The sequence below is a fragment of the Cannabis sativa genome, chromosome 1 (assembly GCF_029168945.1).
Source record: "Cannabis sativa cultivar Pink pepper isolate KNU-18-1 chromosome 1, ASM2916894v1, whole genome shotgun sequence".
Classification (NCBI taxonomy): Eukaryota; Viridiplantae; Streptophyta; class Magnoliopsida; order Rosales; family Cannabaceae; genus Cannabis; species Cannabis sativa.
In genome coordinates, this window is record NC_083601.1 from 13,185,617 (window position 1) to 13,202,521 (window position 16,905).

General features: G+C 34.3%; 2 protein-coding genes across 4 annotated transcripts; one reads left to right on the plus strand and one right to left on the minus strand.

The window, feature by feature from the left end:
- Window positions 1–322: 322 nt before the first annotated feature.
- On the minus strand, window positions 323–4,958 carry LOC115706075 (protein-tyrosine-phosphatase MKP1). 3 transcript variants are annotated; one of them, XR_009684572.1, is made up of 4 exons: window positions 4,727–4,934; window positions 1,912–4,553; window positions 697–869; window positions 323–473 (listed from the first exon to the last, which is right to left on the minus strand). XR_009684572.1 is itself a non-coding variant. In XM_061104294.1 (2 exons), the coding sequence occupies exons 1-2, from the start codon at window positions 4,408–4,410 to the stop codon at window positions 813–815; spliced, it is 2,556 nt and encodes an 851-aa protein (XP_060960277.1). In that variant the 5' UTR covers window positions 4,411–4,934; the 3' UTR covers window positions 323–812. The 3 variants fall into 3 exon arrangements, 1 of the variants encoding a protein (XP_060960277.1); XR_009684571.1 differs by having other exon boundaries at window positions 1,912–4,958; XM_061104294.1 differs by having other exon boundaries at window positions 323–869; window positions 1,912–4,934.
- Window positions 4,959–8,840: 3,882 nt separating this feature from the next.
- On the plus strand, window positions 8,841–16,433 carry LOC115707986 (beta-hexosaminidase 1). Its single transcript, XM_030636110.2, has 15 exons — window positions 8,841–9,305; window positions 9,436–9,519; window positions 9,999–10,034; window positions 10,824–10,935; window positions 11,048–11,118; window positions 11,360–11,490; window positions 11,873–11,889; window positions 12,160–12,208; window positions 12,468–12,568; window positions 13,402–13,461; window positions 13,718–13,751; window positions 13,925–14,023; window positions 14,975–15,034; window positions 15,124–15,374; window positions 15,784–16,433. Exons 1-15 carry the CDS (start codon window positions 8,931–8,933, stop codon window positions 15,957–15,959), a joined length of 1,656 nt encoding a protein of 551 aa, XP_030491970.2. The 5' UTR covers window positions 8,841–8,930; the 3' UTR covers window positions 15,960–16,433.
- Window positions 16,434–16,905: the final 472 nt, after the last annotated feature.

Consider the following 16,905-nt stretch of genomic DNA (forward strand, 5'->3'; position numbering starts at 1 on the left):
ATATATACTCTTATACACATGATACGTTTATATTAGTACACTTAATATTATTATTTAAAAATAATTTTCAAAATTTATTTTAAAATTAAATAAAATTATAAAATAAAAAATATTATAAATTTAAAATAATTTTTATATTTAATACCAATATAGATATGATACATATACAAAAGTATACAATCTATATTGGCAGTTAACAGTGCAAGATGAATAGTACTTTAAATTTGCTACCAGTTCAGTAATCTAAAAGGTTTTACTATTAAAATTTCAGCTTAGAGGATTAAGTGCAAGTAGAGTGATTAAGTGCAAATAATTTTACTGATAAAAAAACAAAAAAGAAACTTTCAAGATTTACTTCTAGAATGAGTGAATATACAAAGTTGGTCCAGAGGACAATAGTTAAGAAAGAGGTGTGTTACACAGGCTACAGCATTGTACAGCCAGTTGATTAGAGCTACTTGGTTAGCTACCCCCTGCATCGAACATGTCCAGAAGAAAAATAGGCAATAAGAACACAAACACACAAGGAAAATATAAAATATATCAAATCTACAAGCTTTTTTCAAGAACAATACAATAGTAGGCAGTGTCCAATGCAAGTTCAACTTTCTACTTTGGTTAGCGTGTATTTCTTTGACCACAAAACCCAAAAGGGAAGTAGCAAATATCCAACAATTTGAATTCATAGTTAATTACCTTGCTGGTTTTGGCTATCTATAAACCAATGTTGATGTCTGAAAGTAAGTCGAGGGTCGAAAAGAGCCACCTAAAGGAATAAGAACTTGGTTGAAACTCCTGCATTACTGCATGCGCTACAACAGACTCAACATTGCGAGAAATTCTGCTGGTTCTTCATCTTCTTTAACAATCTGTTCATACAGAGCATCCAAGATTCAAGAGTTAAAACACTTCAAACAACAAATTACTCTAATGACTGAAAGTTAAGCTTTTTACAGGATTGAGTATAAAAGAATATCATCCACACAGAGAATGAGCAAAATATAGACCCAACATGCCAGAACATGAGACATTTATGATTCACTACTGCTAGTTTATGACGAACATCAGCAGCCAAAATGTGGCATGAATAACTATTATGTAGTATGTCATAGGCTAATAGCAGTCTAGATGGAAATACACATTAAACAACGAATAAGCAAACAGTAAATGATAAATGGCAGATTAAATCTGATAATTAGCTATTTTAAATAATAATAGTAAGAAACTGCAGGGTGAACGTGTAGGAAGTCAATAAATAGTGAACGATTATTATTGTTTTACAAGGAATATAGAATTACTGTATTTAGGAAAAGAAACGAAAAGATTCTTGGTAATAGTTCAGATGTCATTTCAAACAAGCCTGGCATAAATAGCTTGACCAATCACACGCTTATATAGAAAGAAATTAAAACAGAATAGAATAGTACAATGATATTGAGAATAAAGTGCATAAGAGCACTAAGGCTCCTTGTCTTAGAAGTTAGCTTTTTAGAAAATAAAATAAGAGGAAAGAGAAGTGCCGCAAAATGCATTCGTATTTCAACTATGCTGGTTCTTTATCATGGTAATACTTATTTTTTTATTTAGTGGCTAAGACCCTTTGTTACTTATTCCCAATCCCCACCAAAAACAATTTAAATTATATAGCTGAGCATCATTGGCCCAGATCATTGCACAAAAAATTAAAACTCAAGCCACAAGATGAAACCAAGTGGCAAGTTATAAACCTATATAATATCAGTGTAATCTTGCTTTGTGCACTATGTTTCTGTATCATTTGTTAGAACTAAATTATGAAAGCTATTTTACCTATGCTAAACAAGAAAAAATAAAAAGTTGAATATTGAGAATAAATTTAAATTTTAACAAACAAGTAACCCCACTAGCAAAATACAAAAGAACTTCCCATACCTTAATCTTTATGCCCTTCGAGAGACCCATTTGAATAAGCACATCGGAACCAACATGATTCCAGTCAAGCTCTTCTAGATCATCTGATCCTTTACCACTACCTAGCTTAAGTTGACATTTGCTGCGGTCAGCAGATCTTCCTACCCAAACATATAAAACCCTCTCCTCATTTTTGCCTGCTCCTGTATTTGGAGACAAAACAGCGAAAGTAGCTCTGGAATCCAGATCATTCACACCAAATGTTGTCATTTTCTCTAAAGTGGGCCAACGACATATTATAGGATGTGAAGCATCGTATCTCTTTGAGCCACCACAATCTACTATCATATTTGGGGCTGAGAAATCTGGGCCTTCTCTCCGAGGTTCACTACAATGTTTAACAAAATCATCTTTTGCCTGGCTTGAATCAAGATCAACACCAGTTTCCCTGGCAGGATACATATAGCATTGTTCTGAAGAGACTCTCTCCCCATTTTCAAAAATGTCACTGTTCTCCAAGGCATTGCCAACATTATTGGCTAAGAAGCAACTACTGTGGCTTAGATTTACAGCACGCTCTTGATCATCAGGAAGAAGTGAGAAGGTGGGAGCAGCCCTCATCTTATCACTCAAAAGTGGGAGCTTAAGAGACTTAGACATGCTACCTCTCCGCTCTACAAGGGAAGGTGAGGAAGACTTCTTAAATGGTGAAGAACTCGACTGAGAAGTTAAATTAGAGCCAGCTATTTCTGGACTTCTAGATTTTGGTTGAGATGAAGTTTTGGTTGAGAGCAGAGATAAGTTAGAAAAATTAGACAGTGATGAAGGTACACCAGAAGCTGCAGAAGGAGAATGCAAAGAAGATTCTGGGAAATAATTAGAACTGGTACTTGGTTCAGAAGATATGGAATCCGGAGAGAGATAAGGAGGTGAAGGTGAAGAGGATGATGATGAGCAAGAGGAGGAGGAAGATGACACTGATGAAGGTGATGAAGAATTTTTAGGGGAATGCACCAACATCATTGAGTCTAAATACACCCTGGAGAGGGGAATTCTAGGTGCAGAGACAAAATCCTTCATATTGCCAGAGGCAAACTTCCTCCTCAGCAGACTCCAACTGCTTTCTCTAGCAGGAAGATGGGTTTCATGCTCATTTCCTGATGATGCAAATGGCGGTACAAAGCCCCCCATAATAGCTTTCTGGAAAATCTCAAAGTCAACATTATAAGATTCAACTTTTCTATCACCAGGGAAAATCCTAGTAGCTGATTTTCCAACTAAGTTAACGTTGGCAGACTTATCCATCAAGGGTAAAAGATTTGAAAAAGCATCCCAAAAATACAATGGTTCTTCCCCTTCCTTGAGTACTGTTATTGGTCCTTGCACTCTTTCATACCGAACAATCTGACAAACAGCACCTCTTGCATCCCTTTCCATGATTGTCCCACAGTTCTTACCAATCCAAACATAAATTGCGGAACGAATATGAATGATAAAGGCCCCTCTGGAATCCAAAGCAGCCGGAGAAGGATCATTCAACATCTTCGGAACAAGATGAAGAGGATCGTAGGGCGAGTGTGGAGCAAGTCTGTACATCCTAAGCAAGGAACTTGGGCTGAGTGGAAACGCATGGACCCTCTTTTGACACTGCAACAACTGACAAGCAAACCCCATATTGGGATCAGCTATTCCTCTCGCTGCTTTGACATACTGAAAAGCATCGTCAAAACTCTGACCTTCTCTCCACATAAGATAAGCAATGACCAAAGATGTTGAACGGGACACCCCTTGGCAACAGTGAACAAAAACCCTCCCTCGCTGTTCCCTAACATCTTCAAAGTAATCAAAAACATCATACAAGATACTAGTAATATCCTCTGACGGGCTATCTTGTAACCACAATGTTCTATACATGAAATCCGCTTTGAAGTACTCTGGACAGACAAACCCAACACAGTTCAGTACATGGGTAATGCCATTCTGCTCAAGTATTTCCCTGTCCTTTGCAACAGCATCGCCACCGAGGTAGATATGTTCTGCAACTTTTGAACACTCTTTATCAAAGAAAGCAATCTTATCCCTTCTCACAAGCCCACCATTCTTATCTGGCTGGTTTCGCTGAATCGACGACAAATCAAGCTTCAGCCTTTCCCCGCCTCCTCTTCCACTTGGTGTTGGAGGCTGCGGCCACTCACCGATATCGTCTGAACTCGCTTTGGGCCACTCATCCAAGCTCCGACGAGCTATCGATAATGGCTGCAAGGGTGGCAAACATGACCTGGCCTTGCAATTCTGCTGAGAACGAGGGGTTAATGGAGCAGGAAACCGACGGTTTTGCCCATGGCCGTTTCCAAGACTACCATTACTTGGATCTGCAACATCTTTCTCTTCATTCTCAGGGTTGTGTAACGAAGACCGAGAAGCAGACCATGAAGCCGAACGCCAGAACATCTTCCGGGAACCGGAAGGAGGCTGCGATGGACCCCATGAAGCACCAGATGCATCCTCCTTGCCCACCATGCCCACTTCCAAATCCTTACAGTAAAGTTCACAAAATAAACTCAACTACCCCCTCACTAAGCTCCAAACATGGCGGAGTTTATGCTAACCCAAATGCCTAAAACCAGCACCCATGACTATGAAAGCACTCACAAAAAAAGAAACTGAAATTTAACGACAAAATAACAACTGATTAGCAATCATGTAGTGCTATAATGTTAGAAATCAATGATAAAAGAAATAGCAACCTAGCTATGTATCTTCAACTGAAAACTACTCCTTCCTGACTATCTAGGGTTTATAATCGATTTAGAAACTGAGAAATTGGTTAACTTACTAATAGGAGAGTTGGGAGCTAGAATGTAATAAAGAGAGTCTGAGAGAAAACTTTGATCATTCGGACTTGGAAGACTGTAATTTTCCAAACTGAAAAGAAGAAGAGAAGAGTGAGGCGAAGAGAAAAAAATGAGTGAAGGAGTGAAGAGAGGAAAGAGGAACAGTCACATTCTAATGTCATAGATGGAGGCGAAGGTGCACCCTATTTCCCTGCACCGCTACTTCTTTTTTTATTATTATTATTTTTAAGAAAAAAAAAATGATTTATTAAGCATCCACTGTCAACTTTCTCTAAAATAGGTAACATTAATATAAATTAAAAAAGGGAAATTGCGGCATAAATACTAAATTATATATTTAAATATTTTATGTTTATTTTTTGTGGCAAAAATATTTAATGTTACAATTCTCTTATACCGAACTACCAATACTTCCGTTAGCTCATATGGACACGTGAAGGGTTCAGATGCATTACATTTATTTTTATTTTATTTTAAAACTTAATATTCTTAACATCATAAACTAAATACTACTTGTTTAAAAAAAAACGTATTCTCATTAACAATTTTCACATGATATTGGTACTTCAATTCGATAATCATATTCCATATACTACACCGGTTCACTCAGCTATGGTAATTTAGTATTGCATCTCTCTTATTTTTTTTAAAAAAAAATAAGTAATATTTAATTTTTTATATTAAGAATATTAAATTTTAGAATAAAATAAATAAATGTAATACATTTGAGTCTTCCACGTGTCTATATTTATGAGTTAATAACGGAAGTGGTAGTAACGGTGTAAGAGAATTGTAACATTAGGTATTTTTGCCACCAAAAATAAACATTAGGTATTTAAGTGTATAAAATTAGAAACATTAAGTATTTATGCCGCAATTTACCCAATATAAAATATATAACTGATTATTATTTGTTATGTTTTATTAGATCGTATCCTATTGTATTGAATTATATTTTGTGAGAGAATTATGGTTAACATTGCATAATCAAATCGATTAGTTTTAAACAATTAATAATTAACAAGGACAAAATTAATAAATCATAAACAATAATTAGATGAAAAATAGAGACGAACAGAATGGGTAAAACTAGAAAACAACAAAGGCAGAAAATAATAAATCAATAATACCAAGATTATATTGGTTAAAGTCTAATAGATTTATGTAATTTATGGCTCTACTCTAATTCTGAAACAGTACCAAATCTTCTTTATTGATTGAACAAGAACAAGTATAATATAGTCGAGAATGATTCTCTGTTGAGTTCTCTCAAAGTGATTCAACTCTCACATTCTTACCCAAAAATCTTCTTTTTCTACAGGAGATTTTTCTTACAAAATCCAAACCCAATCTCTCTCTTTTCTCTATACCTCTCTCCTTGAATGCTTCTGTGGTCGCCATAAATTATGTTTTCGTGGTGGAAAGAGCAACCACATACTGTAATTGGGCCTTCCAGCTTATACAGTTTCAGTTTGTCAATAAAATGTAGGAAGTGGTTGATTTTTCAGTAACTCTATTCGAGGCGTAGTCTGCGTCCACGAACCCTTTCAATTCTAATTTTCCTTTAGAATTTTCATAGGTCAGACCATAATCCCAAGTTCCCTACAAATATCTTAATAACCATTTGATTTAGAGGGTCTTCCAATGTTCAATGCCCGGATTGGACATGAACCTGCTTAGGATGCTTAGAGCACGAGCTATATCCAGTCTTGTGCTAGCCATCACGTACATTAAGCATCCGAGAACCACAACATAAGGTACATCCTTTATTTCTTCTTTCTCCTTCATTCTGTTGGGACATTGTTCCTTTGACAAAACAAATTAAACCCTAACGGAATGGATGTACTCTTTGCTTCTTCCATGTTGAACTTCTGAATAATTTTCTTGATGTACCCAGACTGCTTTAAGCAAATAGTCTCTTCCTTCCGATTCCGTGAAACTTTGATACTAAGTATCTTTTAAATTGGTCCAAGCTCGTTCATCTCAAATTATCTTTTGAGCTTGGTTTTGATAATTTTGATCAAAGATTTAACTTTGCTCATGATGAACATATCATCCACATAGAGCAATAAGAACACGGCTATAGATTGCTCCAGATTCTTGAAATACAAGCAGCGATCATATGCAGATCGTTTGAACTCAATTTGTTGCATATAAGTATCAAAATGTTTATTCCATTGCATTGGGGATTGTTTCAAACCATATAAAGATCTATTAAGCTTGCACACTAGTTCAACTCCTTTCTCTTCTACCTAAAACCCAGGTGGTTGCTTCATGTAGATCTCTTCATCCAAGAATCCAGTCAGAAAGACAGTCTTAACATCAAGCTGTTCAACTTCAAACTCCATTTGAGCAGCTAAAGACAACATCAGTGTTATTGTTTTGTACTTTACCATAGGTGAGAAGATCGTAGTGTAGTCTATATATTCCACCTGAGTAAAGCATTTAGCCACTAACCTAGCTTTGAACCTCACTAGTTCATTCTCATTGATCCCTCTTTCACCTTTAGAATCCATTTACACTCCACAATCTTCTTATTCTCCGGCTTCGGCACAACTACCTAATTCTTGTTTTTCTGGAGTGAATCCATTTCTTCATCCATGGCTTAAAGCTATTTAGACTTGTTTCCACCTAAAATTACCTCTTCATAGCTTTTAGGCTCTTCAATTTTAGTCTGTTGAACTGCCGCCAGTGCAAATGCAATCAAGTTTGCTTCCACAAACCTTGTCGGAGGGTGAATCTCTCTCCGTGTTCTATCACAAGCCAACTGATAACCTTCTAAATCTGTCTGTATGAATCCTTTTGACACCTTTATTTGGTCTTCGTTATCTTGTTCTTTCGGCTCCACAACAACTTTTGTCTACACATTGTCTTCTGATTCCACACTAACTTCCATCTGTGAACCTTCTCCGAAAGCTTCGTTCCGTACTCCATTTCCACACTTACAGTGTCTTTGTTTCTTATTTTTCCTGCATCACACGGAGAAACACTACCTTTCCTGGAGGACAAGTAAGGATATTCCAACTCATTAAAAATAATATTTCTAGAAATCACAACATTTGGTTTACCCTTCCTGGAAATGTAGATTCTATACCCCTTGGTACTTAAGGCATAATCTAGGAAAGTTCCATTCACGAATTTAGGTTCCATCTTGTCAATAGATTAGTGTACATATGTTGTACACCTAAATATTCTTAAATACGTTAGGTTGGGGGTTCTGTTGTACCATATTTCATAAGGGGTTTTCAAGCCTATCACTTTATTCGGGCTTCTATTTATAAAATAGGTTACGGTTGCTAAAGCTTCCCTCCAAAAAGGTTTTTCTAGCCCAGAATTGAATAGTAAACATCTAACTTTGTTCAATAAGGTTCAGTTCATCCTCTCAGCAATGTCATTTTGCTCTGGAGTCTTCACTACGGTTCTATACCTAGTGATTCCAAAAAATATATGGGTCGTATTGTGTTAAAAAAAAATATAGGCCATGCCGTATTGTGCAATAATTTATATGGTAGGCCCGTCACGGCCTGCTAATCCAATAATTTTGTATTGTGCTTTATTCAGGCAGACTTGTTTTTCTTAAATAGAACAACCTGTTTTCTTATACTGGTTCAAATTCGTGCTCCATATTTTTGTCTTTTTTTTTTACAATTAATGAACTAAATACTAAAATATATGTATTTTATAAATTTTAAGCTAACTATAATTTTTGTCCCCAAACTTTAACACATATTAAATTATACTTCCTGAACTTTTAAGGTCATTAAAAATTTCTCATAAACTATTGAGATTGTTGTATTTAAGAACTCTTGTCTAATTTTAGTAAGAAAAATCTAATATAGACGAAAGTTTAGAGAACATAAATTAGTACATAATAATTACAGAATTAGTAAAACGGCATGAAATTTGACAAAAATTCTAAAATTCAACCATATCAATAATTTTTTTTTTAACTATTAGAAAAATTTAAACAGCATAATTAAGTATATCTTGCACATAATTATATAAGAATTATTTTAATTTGAATATTACTATTCCTTTGTGTTGCTGTTTCGTCCCTAAACCCATATTTTATCGTAAGCACATATTTTTATATTGATTGAACTTGCAAGATCACTATCAAGTCAACAACACTAAGCTCTCTCTCTCTCTCTCTCGCTCTCCATATGTGTGTGGATTCTAAGAACAATGTTCACCATTTCCTTTACAGCTTTCAGATCAACGATCCATGTCTTCTCCTTCTTTCTCATTCTCATCTGTTCTGGTGTTCTGAGTGATTCTGTTAATTCAGTACCGGTTGTCAACGACTCCCTCACTTACCTGTGGCCTCTGCCCACGGAATTTACTTCCGGTAACGAGACTCTTTCCGTCGACCCACGCCTCTCGCTCACCGGAGTTGGAAATGGAGGAAATTCCACCATTGTCAGAGCGGCTTTTGATCGCTACAAACGGATCATTTTCAAGCACACTAATAGGTTTTCTTCATTTAGTTTACTGAGGGGAATAAAACCCGTGTATGATATTACAACATTGAGGATTATTGTCAATTCGGAAATCGAAGAGGTGAGTTGGGCTCTTTGATCGGAAAGTTGCGATCTCTCTCTCTCACTTTTCTATTTTATTATTTATGTTGGTGGAAGTGGCTTTAGGTACTTGGGATTGTGATATGCTCTGACTTGCTTATTTTTTGCAGCTTCAACTTGGCGTTGACGAGAGCTATACTTTGTATGTAGCTAAGAATGACGGGCAATCGATTACTGGTGATGTGACCATTGAGGTAGGTTTTATATATTTATGTAAATATAACACACACACATATATATGTATATATTAAGGAGAGTGGAAATCCAGCTGATTCTTAGATAGTTATTTCACTTACATTTAGTGAATAGAGATGGACTTAATGTTCAATCAAAGCATATATGGGCAAGGTTACATCCTCGTGTTATTGTTACAGTTAAAATCAAGTACACAATTCAAATTGGCTTTAGTTTTGCTGTTGCTAAATATAGCATTAACAATAGTATTTGCGTTCGAGATGGTCTATTAAGAAGCCCAATGTTATATACACATAAAATGTTGACAGATGTATTGAATAGTATCCTGAATCCTGTCTGACAGCAAGATTTCAAGGTGTAAACCCTCATTAAGTTAAAAATCTCTGTAAGCTGATTTGTGCAAGTAGTTTGGTGTCATTCTATGCTGTTTTGCTTTGCAGCTCTAGCCTTAGTGATGATAATCTTGTTTTTGTTGCAGGCAAACACTGTTTATGGCGCACTAAGGGGTTTGGAGGTACGCAATGATTTTTATTCTTCGCTTTTAAAAACATGAGGATGCCAATAAATGGAAATCAGATATCTTGTATAGATCTCTAGGACACTTTGTGGATTAGTTTCTCTTAAATTGAACGATTTAAAATTTTAAATTAGAATGCTGCTTTATGCTTTGATAAAATAATTATGTAGTAAGGATGGAACAATTACATTTCTGATTTGCAACTTACACTTCTGCAAGATTTGAGCTGTTCGTGTAAATATTTTATCAGGAGATGTGGAATTACATCGTACACATATCTGCCATTGCTAGCTAATTAATTGGTTTTGAGAAGTCCTTTGGATGTTGCAATTCCATTTAGTTGTATGAAGAATTTTGTAGAAACAATTTCATCTACTGTGTTGCATCTTTTAAGTTGCCTTGGAATGACAAGCTGCGCTATTTTAAGGTGTTGTATATGCTACTATGTTAGAGAATAACACATTATTGCATATGTCACTGCCTTTAATCCATTATAAGTTCATTCAATAATGAAGAAATACATTATTGCATGTCACTATCAATAGTCCATTATAAGTCATTCAATGGTTTTTGGAAGTCTTTTGCAATTGATTGTGTATGAAGAACTTCGTAGCAACAATGTTAGCTACAGTTTTGCATTTCATTTGGATGTAGTTGGAATGATTAGCTGCTAGTCCAAAGGTGATCCTATAAATATAATTGTTAGCATGTGCAATGTGGTTGTATGTTATTTCAGATATTTGCACTGTTCCTTTTTTGACTTTGCTGTTCTTCTGGGATTTTCAGACATTCAGCCAACTGTGTACATTTGACTATAGTTCTAAGTCTGTGCTAGTTTACCAAGCGCCCTGGTATATTCAAGACAAACCAAGATTTTCCTATCGCGGGCTTTTGCTTGGTAAGATACTGTACGTCTTTCTACTTTATTTATTTTGTCCATTAATTTTATTCTCGTAGGATTCCATCTTGAAGATTGTTACTCACTGTCCATGTTATTACCGTTTCTGCAGATACATCAAGACACTATTTACCAGTCGATGTAATTAAGCAGATAATTGATTCCATGTCATATGCTAAACTTGTAAGTATTGATTCTTCTTTTACAAGTCCCATCTTATTTTATTTTAGGACTTCTAGCTCTCGTGATCGGACATTCTTATTAGTACTCTTGTTTATATTTTTCTTGTTTCATTTAAGACAAAAATGGTTTAATTGCTGATTAGGATAAAATTCTTGAGACTTGCTCAATATTGCTTTACTGCTTTTTCCTTTTTTCTAATAAAATTTAATATGATACTAATGTTGAGAATCACATTTATTAGAATGTTCTTCATTGGCACGTCATAGATGAGCAGTCATTTCCCATAGAAATACCTTCATATCCAAATTTATGGAGAGGTTCGTATACAAAGTGGGAGCGCTATACAGTAGAGGATGCAATTGAAATCGTAAAGTATGGGTTCTTTACTTTTCTAATTTCTATAGCTTACTAAAGTTCATGCAAAACTTCCTCTTGTTATAATCATATAAATTATATAGATTTTGGCTGGTAATAACTCATAGTTTTCTGTATTGCCGTTTTATTAATTATTGTGTGATGTTTGATCTCTTCAAAGTTTGAGATCACCTCCCTTGAAAGCAAAGATAATTTAATTAATTCTTTTATTTTAAAGGATAAAAGAACATTTGTAATGTGGTGCTATGGCTGAAGATCACACTTTAAGTGCTTTAATTTTTTTAAGCCTTACTGCTTATTTGCTTCTCCTCAATGCAGTTCACAAATTTCAATGGATATGAACTAATTATGTTTTTTTTTTCCCAATTTCAATGTGAAGCTATGCCAAACTACGAGGTGCGTCATAACTTTATATACTGCACTTCATTGTTATATTTTTATGCTGTAACTTTTTATTGTAAGACACTTGTGCATTTTATGAATATGGAATCTGTCACTTGATGACAAAAGTAATGCATATGTTACCTTAATTTGCAAGATTACAAATTTAAACTCTACTGAATTATTACCTTTGAAATCTGGGGATAGGCACGTTTCTTGCACTTGATTTGAATTTATTATCATTTTGGGACCTGTTTCCTGATTACATCTATGCATTATGGGCAGGCATTAATATTATGGCCGAAGTAGATGTTCCTGGCCATGCAGAATCATGGTAAAACCTTTCTTTCTAAATTTCAATTTCATCCAAAGTTATATTGTGAAATGTGAAAACACTTTTCTTGCTGAGAGATCATAGCATGAGAATAGGGGTTTCCATTTTAATTCTTGACTTGTACTACCTGGCCATTTTGACTGAGCTAAAATTTTGGACATTTGCAATTACAGAATGTAGTTTCTGGGCATTGCCTAGTGGTCATATACTCATAAATTGAGTCATTTTGTGAAATGTAATACTAATCCACATATGGCAGGGGCAAAGGATATCCTGATCTTTGGCCTAGTTCTTCCTGCAGAGAGCCCCTTGATGTTTCAAAAAATTATACCTTTGATGTAATTTCTGGCATGCTGACAGGTTAAGCTCCCTAATAATTTTTTTAGATGATATAATTTAAGAATGTTTTTCTTTCTTTTTACTTTGCCGTGTGTTTTGAAACAGCATGATTAGTTAATTTCTGCAATAGGTGCTATAATTATTTATTGAAAAAATATTCTATATATTATTTTCTTAAACACATACGTTTTTTCTTTTTTTAAAAGAGACAACCTGTATTAATGAAATAAATCCTACAAGAATGTGGAAAACCACAAGTATCACCATAACATACAAGTTATGAAAAAAAAACATTTATTACAAAAATAAAAATCCATTCTTTGAGTAAATGAGAGAATGGGATTTCTTAAATTAAATCCCTTATTTACATAATGAAGCCAAAAGGCAACCAGAAATCTAATAATATCTCAAAGACTATTCTCATCATTAGCCTGTCCTTCAAAAATCCTCAAATTCCTTTCCAGCCACACTCTCCATAGACATACAGCAGCCAATACTGTAGTGAGCCATGTTTCTCATGGGCTTTTTTTATGTAGCTCCAATTACACAGTGTAGCCTCCTTTTTCCTTTTCAAGAGATTCTTAATTAAAGAGAGTAGGACTAGTATTATTGTTTATGAATTAAAGGAAAATCTGAACTATTCAGTCATCTTGATCCATCATTATTGATGCTACATTCCTATGTTTAAGGAAATAATAATCGTGCATCTTCTTACAATGGTCATTTTCTTACTTTTCACTCATTGCTCATTATTTTTTATTGTTATTAGCTATTACTAGATTCACTTTGTAAAGTTGCGGAAGAAAATTTTCCCTTTTTTTTTTCTCTCTACCTATATTTACTATTTTATACAGATATGAGAGAGATTTTTCCCTTTGAGCTATTCCACTTGGGTGGTGACGAAGTTAATACAGGTTAGTAAAAGTACTTTCTTGTTGTCAGCCAAGATTCCATTCCACTACTACCAAAGTAGTAATAAAAGAGACATGTCTATACAAAGGAAATTGTAGTAACTCGGCTCCAAAATATTCTTTCCATGTTGATAGTAATGATCTTCTAATGCTTGTATACTTGCTGATGGTACTAAGAAGAAAGTCTAAAGATGTTTTCTCATTGGCTTTTATGCTATTAACTGAACTTATTTCTGAGAAACTATTCCATATTTGGCAGATTGCTGGAACACTACACCACATGTGAAGGAATGGTAATCCAAATGTTTATGCTGAACTGTTGATTGTTTTTTAATTGTTATATGTTGCATTAGTGAAGACCACTTGTAAAAGTCTAAGTTATAAACAAATGAGTCAAATTACTTTTTGAATGTTTCTGTGGCCTTCTTTTTATAGTGTCTCTGATTTATCTATAATTCTAATGCAGGCTTCAGGATAAGAACTTAACTACGAAAGAGGCATATCAATACTTCGTACTCAGAGCACAACAAATAGCTCTGTCAAAAAATTGGACTCCTGTCAACTGGTATGTTGTATGCAGTTTCATCATATCCTTTCATGCATTTTAGAGTTTGTTTCTTCATGTATTTGTTTGCATATTAGTATGGTAGAGAAAATTTCTTGGAGAAAAATTTCTGGTTGGATTACATCTATATTTGACATTTTGCCATTCGGTTGCTCCAATGGTAAAACTCAAATTTGGTATTAAATCAACACTAAAAAAGTATAAATTTAGCACTAAATTTTTATCTTAATTCAACTACAATACCAAAAATTACATCGAAAAAACAAAAAATAAACAAAAAGTGGATTTACCGTGATCTATAGTGCTGTAGACATCCACATAAATAAGTTGGAATTTAGTGTTCGGTTGGAGCATTTTTGTAACAAACCTATTTTTGGGTTTATAGTGTTGGGTTGGAGTTGGATTCTGACACAAAACTGACGTGACAGGCAGCTCTACAAAGGAACCTACTTTATAGTCCTCTACGTGGAGCCCTTCATGTGTCATTGTGTTGATTACTGCTACATTTTTTTAAATAAAAAACAATGTAATAGCCCCTTCCCAGAAGCTCAAAAGTGATGTTGTAACTTATCTGAAGTTTTATGTAGTAGTGTCGACTCAATGTCAAAAAAAATTATATGGTGACTTAGTGCAATTAATTACACATCTCAGTGACTCAAATTATAGACTTAATGGATGACGACCTGTGATGGCACCATATGTTGACAGAAGTAATTTTTACAGCAAACAAAATGGCACTACTTGGTGACTTTCACCATAAATCCGTCACGCCCGACCAAAAAATATTGCTAATAGCTTATATATGACTAAATTTGACTAATAAGTAAGCACTATTTCTGTTGTGAAATATCTATCTATCAGCTGGGGTTCTTATTTATTGTTTCACTAAACTGTAATGGTATCTATTGTTACAATTTTGAATGTTGATGGATTTTATTTTCTTTATAATAGGGAAGAAACATTCAATACATTTGCAGAAAACCTTCATCCAAGGACTGTTGTGCATAACTGGTGAATTTTCTATCCTTCTGTGTACTTCTCTTGTGGTATCAAACTAAATATATAATGTTGTTAGGCATAATTTATGTTTTCTATGATAGGTTGGGTCCAGGGGTTTGTCCAAAGGCTGTTGCCAAAGGTTTCAGATGCATTTTCAGCAATCAAGGAGTTTGGTATCTGGACCACTTAGATGTCCCATGGCATGAATTTTACACTGCTGAACCACTAGAAGGAATAGATGATTCTTCTCAGCAAAAGCTTGTGCTTGGTGGAGAAGTTTGCATGTGGGCTGAGACAGCTGATACATCAAATGTACAGCAAACAATTTGGCCTCGAGCTGCAGCTGCTGCAGGTATGCATTTGACAATATTAATTCGTCCTTATACTTTCTCTTGAAATATAAAATTTTCTGAAGTTTCTTTGAAACATTGTGATTTCACTGCTGCAGTGTCTTGTGTGCTGCTATGCACTTGCCTTTTCATTGCTAATTTAGGCAGTTGATTTCCAGTGAAATTAGACTAATAAACTAACCCAAAGAGTATTGGACCAATTTTATAATCAAGATGCAACATTTTTAGAAAATCAAGTACATACTACTTGTATATGTATACATGGTTCTGCTGTATGCTTTTAATTGATGCATTTTTTTGCACCTTTATTCTTTAATTAGAATATTACACTAGATATGCAAGTATTTTGGCTTTATCTTAGCATGCTTTAAGCAAATGTTGAACTTTTCTTCTTTACTTTCTTCCTTGTAGAGCGGTTATGGAGCAGTAAGGAAGCCATATCTTCTGGAAACATTAATGAAACTGCATTACCTCGGTTGCATTACTTCAGATGCCTCTTGAATAGACGTGGAGTTCAAGCTGCCCCGTTAACGAACAAATTGGCTCGAACTCCTCCAATTGGCCCTGGCTCATGTTACATACAGTAATTCTTTCCATGAATATGTGTGTGTGTGTGAGCATTCTTATGCTTCATGCATCATTTGCTTGTGTAAAATAATACGAATCTTTGTCCTTTGTTAGTAATTGATGTACATTGAAGGGTAGAACAGTAAATTTGTCCCTATTCGATGTAGATCATCTATAGAAGATCTTTGAATATTTGTCCCTCTAATTTCATTATTCTGATTGAGGGAGAGATTGTAGCACCAAATGGAAAGGAGGCAATGATAGTTTGATATTGTTTGAGAATGTTAATGGTCTCATCATAAATGGGAGTGGCACTATTGATGGACGTGGTCAACCATGGTGGGATGCCTCTTGTGCTCGTCATCCTCAATTTAAGGTATACTAATATTATTGGTGTCTAGTACTTTATTCGTTGTCATATTATTATTAATGTGATTAAGATTCAAGTTTCATAAAACTTAATACAATAAATTTTGTGGAATATTACTAACTAATTATTAGACGTCACCTATAGAAAATGCTAGATACCACTGATGCCTAATAAGAATGTCCTATATATTTAGAATTTTTGCCTTTCAAATTATAATCTATAGTATTATGTCTCTTATTTTTTTAGGCTGTTAATAATAGTCCCAGAACTATTAATATTTCACAATATTATAAAGTGGAACTTTTGTTAATTTTTCTGGTACGCGGCAAACAAATTATAATTTAAAATTTGTATTATTAAGAGATCATTAAACTAAAAATTATTAAAAAAATTTATATGAAATTTTTAAATTATCTTTTTAAAATTAATTACACAATTCCTAAAACAATCACATTCTCATTCTATTTGTCATGTATAACAAAATCTGAAAACTAATTTATAACAATGTGAATGGTTCGGAATTCAATTTTAACAAGCTGGAAAATTTAGTCCCACATTTATATGCTTATTATAATATCACACTTATTATCAATTGA